The sequence below is a fragment of the Clytia hemisphaerica genome, unplaced genomic scaffold (genome assembly GCF_902728285.1).
Source record: "Clytia hemisphaerica strain Z4C2 unplaced genomic scaffold, Clytia hemisphaerica genome assembly, whole genome shotgun sequence".
Lineage (NCBI taxonomy): Eukaryota > Metazoa > Cnidaria > Hydrozoa > Leptothecata > Clytiidae > Clytia > Clytia hemisphaerica.
This window is the reverse complement of record NW_027103621.1, coordinates 1,037,955-1,045,327: the sequence shown is the minus strand read 5'-3', so window position 1 is coordinate 1,045,327 and position 7,373 is coordinate 1,037,955. Positions and strand designations below refer to the sequence as shown.

General features: G+C 35.8%; 1 protein-coding gene across 1 annotated transcript in view; it reads right to left on the bottom strand.

The window, feature by feature from the left end:
* LOC136802291 (neurogenic locus notch homolog protein 1-like) overlaps nt 1-5,855 on the bottom strand; it is a 17,973-nt gene extending 12,118 nt beyond the window's left edge. Inside the window, exons 1-13 of the mRNA XM_067059006.1 lie at nt 5,771-5,855; nt 5,525-5,632; nt 5,176-5,295; nt 4,774-4,887; nt 4,404-4,535; nt 4,022-4,135; nt 3,535-3,768; nt 2,993-3,106; nt 2,401-2,514; nt 2,039-2,152; nt 1,716-1,829; nt 1,418-1,531; nt 1,134-1,244 (exon numbers count right to left, since the gene is read on the bottom strand). Coding sequence (XP_066915107.1) covers nt 1,134-1,244; nt 1,418-1,531; nt 1,716-1,829; nt 2,039-2,152; nt 2,401-2,514; nt 2,993-3,106; nt 3,535-3,768; nt 4,022-4,135; nt 4,404-4,535; nt 4,774-4,887; nt 5,176-5,295; nt 5,525-5,605 — 1,476 coding nt within the window. The 5' untranslated portion in view covers nt 5,606-5,632; nt 5,771-5,855. The remainder of the gene's footprint in view (nt 1-1,133; nt 1,245-1,417; nt 1,532-1,715; nt 1,830-2,038; nt 2,153-2,400; nt 2,515-2,992; nt 3,107-3,534; nt 3,769-4,021; nt 4,136-4,403; nt 4,536-4,773; nt 4,888-5,175; nt 5,296-5,524; nt 5,633-5,770) is intronic.
* Between the last annotated feature and the right edge of the window lie 1,518 nt (nt 5,856-7,373).

Here is a 7,373-nt window from a genome sequence, read left to right as displayed (position 1 = left end):
GTTATGTTGATGCTTCAAAAGTCGCTGCAGAAAGCATGGGTGTAGTTGAGGTATTGGTTTGATTTTTATATTGCTGACGGTTTAAGGGGCTTTTCCAGAAAATGTCCGTACATGAGGGTGGAGAATATAGTGTCCAGGGGGTAGTGAAAAATCTACAAAATTTTCACTGTCCGGAAGATTCGCTCTGTTTGGGGGGGTAATTTTGCTCGGTTTGAGGGTATATATTATAATATATATTCCATCCCCATATTCTAATTTTTTCTTGAAAAGCCTTTCTCAAGTTAATTCTCACTCCTAGTCTTTTTAGTGTTATGTAAGCGAGATATCTAATTCGTCAGATCGTTTGTCTTAACCCATCAATTTAGCGTGGGGAGAAAACAATAGGTTATTTTTTACTTTATGCAATGATTTTTAATAGTTTTTTAGCTTTCCTTGAGGCTACAGCTCTTTGTTCATTGCAAGTCCAATAGTTTAAAAAGCACGAGGGAGTCTAGAAAAATTCATAATGGTTTCAGTGATATTATTGTGCGAAATCTTGTTTCGCTTTGCTGTCTTTGTTTGTATAATTACTTTAATGATACATGGATTAAAATGTTAGATAAAAATGTCACAAAATAATGAGTTTTGAAATGAAAAAGGCTTAAAAAATAAATTGGTTAATACAATAAATGGGTTAAAAATTATTTGTTGGTGGGTCTATCGGTGGATTAGTTGGTGAGTTGGTCGGTGGGTTAGTTGGTGGGTTGGTCGGTGGGTTGGTCGGTGGATTTGTCAATGGGTTAGTCGGTGGATTAGTTATTGGGTTGGTCGGTGGGTTAGTTGGTGAGTTAGTTGGTGGGTTGGTCGGTGGGTTTGTTGGTGGGTTAGTTGCTGGGTTTGCTGGTGTATTTGTTGGTGGGTTTGTCGGTGGATTAGTTTGTGGGTTGGCTGGTGGGTCTGTTGGTAGATTGGTCGGTGGGGCAGGAGTTGATTTATGTGGTGATAACAAAAAATTCTTAAACACCAGGCTGGGGTGGTTGAACCTAATTAAATAGAAAAGAATTAAGCCAAAATTAGTTAATTCTAAGCGATGGCTTTATGTTTTTCAAGTGCTATAATTTAGTTTACTTTGTTTTATAAATTCAACTACTTACCTGACAGTTGGAGCCGGTGAATCCATTGTTGCAGATACAAGCTTGCGATATTCCTTGTTGGAAACATAATCCACCATTTTGACAGGGGTTACTTCCGACACAAGATCTCAACTAAGATAGAAAAGGTGTAGACATTAGAAAGGGATTTCTTCACAGTTTTGGCAATATACGTTCATATTACAGTTGTAAGTATCTTTAAAGTAACTCACTTTACATTTTTCATACCATCAAATAGGATCAGAATGTTTGAGAAAGAAAGCTTTGAGATAAAAGATTCAACTCACTTGACATTGGTTTCCAAAGAATCCAGTAAGACATGAACAAGTGTATCCATCATCCGATCCATCTGGTTGACAACTTCCTCCATATTTACATGGGTGACTGGTACAGGCTGATGCCTAAGAAGGAAAAGAAAAGAAATGAAAAACTTTTAGCAAGCTGATATATAGATTTATTGATAAATCTTGCATTCTGATTGTTCACGAAAGCATAATAACAATTGTCCACGTCAGAAACTCAACAATTATGAAAAAAAAAAGTTTCGTGAAAATTGTCTCAGATTGGGAAAATAAAATTACTTACAGTGCAATGAACACCGAAAAATCCAACTTTGCAAGTGCAAGTAAAACCATCAGCCGAACCATCAGGTTCGCAACTTCCACCATTTTGACATGGTTGCATATCACAATTTGAGGCCTGGATATAAAGAACACGAAAAGTTAAGTTCTAAGTTAAGTTAATAGGATTTCCATTAAAACGGATAAGATTAAATACAAACGGAAGAATAAATTACCCTGGTACGATTTTTTTGTTGGAGATGAAATCAAATAAAATTGCAATTTTTGATACGGTCAATTTCAATGACAAAACCTTTCCAGAAAATTAATTGGTGTTTTGACACTTACCATACAATTGACACCGAAATATCCTTCTTCACATGTGCAAGTATAACCGTCAGCAGAGTTATCAGGTTGACAACTTCCGCCATTTTGACATGGGTTTGGTCCACAAGCTGATTGCTGTGGAAAGAAAAAAAATTTTCAGTTCAAGACATTGTATTTTTTGGTTCCTTTATCGAGTCAGAAGTGAAGTGAACTTAAAATACTATTTTTGAGCTAACAGAAAATAGGCGATTTCAGATAAGGTTATCAATCAATAATGTGCAGCTAGGGTCTCTAACCTATGTTTCAACCTTACCATAATGGAACGATCTCAAAGTTTTAACTAAAACACTGTTTTTGATGATTGAATAATCGAGGCAACTTACACTGCACGTGGCACCAGAATATCCAGGTTGGCAATTACACGTGAATCCATCATTACTTGAATCAACAATACAAGTTCCTCCATTCAAACATGGCAAAGCATCGCAAGCAGAAGCCTGGAAAGAAAGCGGAATAGTTTTCAATAAGAATGCTGTAAGTTTGAATTGACTTATCGTGGGAATATATCTTATCTCTTTGTATCATGATAGTACAATCATTTGAAGATTAAATTTGCTTTTAGTGAACATGTGCGAATTCTTTATGCAGTGTTTTTAATTTGAACCTCTATAACTGGAATGCCTCCTTATAGCAAGTTTTATGCTATTGTCTCTTCAGTGAACAATGCTTTATAAACCTTACACCATTACTCGAAATTTCCTTAACTCGAACAATTGTTATGGTCCCTTCAGTTAACAATGCCTTATAAAACTTACTCTATATCTCGGAGTTTGCTTAATACGGAGAGATTTGTAATTCCGTGCGAGTTCGAGTTATAGAGATCCACTGTAACAATATAATATCAGTTAGTTCTAGATACCCGTTCAAAACACTATCAATAAGAACTGACTGAGCGAGGCAAGTGAAATTACTTACAGTACAAGTTGATCCAGAATATCCTCCTACGCATGCGCAAGAATAACCAAGGGCGGTGCCATCTGGGGTACATGTTGCGCCGTTTTTACATGGGTTGGCATCACATGCTGAAGCCTAAAAAGTTGTGAGAAAGAATAGAATTAGTTGAAAGGTTTTGCGATTTTTCATGGTACACATTTTTTTTTAAGAAACTAGTTTTACCAAGCAGCCTCAATGTTTCTTAAGAAATCGGTCTTTTCAGCCTTAAATATTTCTTACATGTTTCTAAACTTTTTGACATATTCAGCCTTTTTTTCATGCAAAAAAAAGCATTTGTTTTGATTGGAAGGTTCTTAAAAAAACCGAATTAAAAAATTCTTCTCGTTCTCAGTCTCAGCATGTTTCTTAGATGTTCTTTAATTTTTAGGTATTCTTAGCCTCATAATTTTTGAAAGTGTGTTTCTTTAAAAAAAACGTGTACTAATATATAATATGTTTGAAAGTTTACAATTCCAAGCATTGTTTAGTTGGCAGAATTCTCTTATAACTCTAATGATACTTACACTACAAGTTGGTCCTGAAAATCCGACTGGACATGTACAAGTATATCCTGGGTATGCAGCAGATGGGTTACATTGGGCTCCATTAGCACATGGGTTTACGTCGCAGGCCGAAGCTTCACAAGTGGGTCCAGTGTATCCATTGTTTGCGCATGTGCATTGGTAACCAGGTGTTCCTGATGCTACTGCGCATGATCCTCCGTTTTTGCAAGGTTGTTGTAAAGAACAAATTGATTCCTGGGAAAATTGAAGTTTTTCATTCATGATATATTCATTACGTAATATTTTTAACGGAAACACCCCGGTTTTAGCCAGTTTCGCGGTAGTAAGCATTACATATTGAACATAATGAATAGGTTTTGGTTTATTACCAACAAATTTGATTCGAGGGTCTCTCTTTACTATCACATAACTAATAACCAAATGTTAAGTTCAATCTTTGAGGTCCACACTGTGGCATTGATAATATGATACTTAAACATGAACTAACCTGACAGATGGCACCAGTATAGGGAGCAACACAAGCACATTCGAATCCAGGACTGGATGGTTTTGCCGTACAACTACCACCGTTTTGACATGGGTTTTTTGAGCAAGCACTGATCTATAATAGAAAGAATATCTCTATATGATGGCTTTAAATTCGTGATACAACCAATCAGGACAATATGCTTTATTATAAAAAAAATAATCAGTGTTAAGTTTGTTTAGCTTGTTCATCCAAACTTGCAATACAGAGGTTTATTTTGAAAATTTTTTTGAACAAATTGATCCTAAGAATCCTTCTTTGCAATGGAAAGAAAACTGCGGTGTAAAAAGTATTCGCCTTGTTTATTCAAACTTAGTTAATAGATGTTTGTAAAAAATCTTACTTTACACATTGGTCCTGAGAATCCTCCATTACATTGACAAGAATAACCAGCGTAGAGAGTATTTGAAAGAGAACAATCTCCTCCGTTTAAACATGGGTTTTCTCCACTGACTGTTCCACAACCATCGGCGACCTGAAGTGAAAAGTTTTCGTACATAACCTTATTATTTCTGTAAGGACAATCGAGACTTTAAGAAAGAAAGATTCTAATATACAAAACCTTGATAATAGAGATTGACTCACTAAGATTTGCAAATACGGTTTACTTTTATGAAAGCCTCTCATGTTTGCTTTGAAAGCTGATATTTAATATTTTTTAAGCTTCGCTTGGGACGTTGATATCTTCATTTGAATGTAAGAGACAAACTTACGTTACAGAGAGGATTTGATTGGCCAGCAGCACAAGTGCATGAAAAGCCATTGGCTGAAGCATCAGGGACACATGTACTTCCTGTGGCACAAGGGTTTCCGCTACAGCTTGATTCCTTGAAAGAAAAGATTCGATAATGAAGGGAGAATGAAGTTATGACCAGAGTCTTTCGCCTAACACCCTGCCTGAAATGCTTGGAACTTGAACACAGTCAATTGTGGTGCTTATAATATTTCTTGAGGTACATTGATTGCCTTATATACATTTGGTGAATGAATTTCAGCAAAGATTCTTTTAGACAGTTCCAAGTTCTAGAGAAGCAAAATTGGTAGTATTTGTTTTTGTAAAGGGTCAAAAAGATTGTTTTTTAAGAACAAATCATTCGAAAATCGAAACCACTCACAGTACAAGTTTGACCAGAAAATCCAGTAGGGCATGTGCAAGTATAACCAGCAGCAACGAGACTCGAAGGTGAACAAATTCCTCCGCTTTGACAGGGATTTATGTTGCAAGCCAAGTTAATCTGAAATGATTTTTTCAAAATGTTTTATTAAGGTCTTTGGGAATAACTACCAGCATTTGTTTGCATCTATTTTGGAGCTTGTATTAAATGTCTATGCTGTAGGGGTTCAATTAGAAGGCAAAGAACCTTTATTAGACCACTGATTGCAGTACTTAATCATTTTATAAATGTTATAAAGTTGTATTATCAAACGTTAATAATTTTTTGAAGAGAGGTGAAAATAGCATACCTCACAAGTTAGACCAGACCATTCAGTGCTACAGGTACATTGTGGGCCATCGGCTGTCGGTGTACAAGATCCTCCATTCATGCAAGGATTTGTATCGCAAACTGAGTTCTAGAAGATAAAAAGTACATAACATTGTCAGATAATATCCAAGATAATTTTGAGTCTATCTGATAAAAGAAAAGTTTCTGAAACTATGTGAAAGTAAGAATTGTATATAATTTCCTCGAATCTTTCCAGACAACCTACCTGACAAAGAGCACCAGAAGTTCCAGGGGGACACTGACAGGTATAATCACCATTGGCACCAGGAATACAAGTTCCTCCATTTTGACAACTGTTAGCACCACATGCTGATTGCTGAGAGAGAGAAAAAGGTAATTCATAATTTTCACTCGACTGTTTCGAAACTTAAAACCCTCCACAAGAAGCTTTGGGGTTAAGTTCATGAATGTGGCCAATATTTAAACCAAGTTTTGATCTGGTGGTTTCAACTCTAACTGTGAAAAAGTAATAACATAACACCAACATACTTATTCTAGCATGCTATCCGACAAATTCAGATAGTTTAGAGTAAGCTAATTTAATACAAACTCATTATCTCGTGCTAATTATCGTGTTATCATATAAAACACCAATGCTACTGTTTCACATGGATTATGAACGACTCTAGTCTACGAAACTCCCTTTTAATAAAGGAAATTAGAATTAACTTACAGTACAATAAGGACCGGAATATCCAGCTGCGCATGTGCAAGAGAAACCATCGACTGTTCCATCAGCCATACATGTACCTCCATTTTGACAGAGTAATCCGTATCTGTCGCATGCGTTCACCATCTGAAACATAACGAGAGAAATATGAAGGAATTGTGAAATTTAGACATGCAAAGAAGTTTTACACAATTGATTTTGACCCAGCATCGGGTCTTTCATTAGCTTGTCAGTGCCTGAGTTTAATTCGAAAGAAACGTTGCCTTATGTAACGATCATAATGGTTACTAGTAATCAATAGCAATATTTGGTCTTTTGAGGACGGTAGGGTGACTGAAGGGATTTGGAATAACCTGCAAAATCGAGACGGTAAAAGTGCTGATTTATCGTCGTTCTCAGCTGGTTAGGATCTAGTCAAATTAGAACCTTACCGTTTCTATCGAAGAAAACACACATACATAAGCTCGGTAATAATCAATTGTACGCGGACAAACATTAGACTATTGCTATTCCGCTTGATTATTTAAAGTAGAAATTATATTAACTTACTCGACACAGGTTACCAGAGAAGCCAGTCGGACAGGAACATTCGAAACCAGTTGGATAAGCATCAATACAAGTTCCTCCGTTTAAACAAGGGTTTGTGGGTGAACAGTTTTCTGCCAAACTCTGAAAAATGAAAAAGTCGTGGTAGGTGATTTTGCAAAAAACCTAGAAGACATTTTACGGAGAAAAAATTTTCCGGTTCCTAGTGTAAGAAGAATATGACAACAAATGTTTAAATTGAAACCAAATTCAGAACTTACCATTTGGAAAGAAGCCACAAGGCTCAACAAAATAAAAAAGTTCTTCATGATTCTTCTTGTTGATTGAAATCTTTACAGTTTGATGTTTTGGTTCAAGATATCTTCAAATTTGCTGGCTCAAAAAATCTTCTTTGCTTTTTACAGTGACTTCACTTAACTGCACCTTTAGTAAAAGGTCTTGTAAGCGACTCAAACTGTTTGTAGCTGATGAATGATTTTATGGACAACATCTTCTTGTATTTATACAAGTTTCATGTTTTTTTCATAAGAATATTTAAGATTTGCTACATAGATAGATTTTCCTTAACTTCTTTAACTTTCAGTCTCAAAAA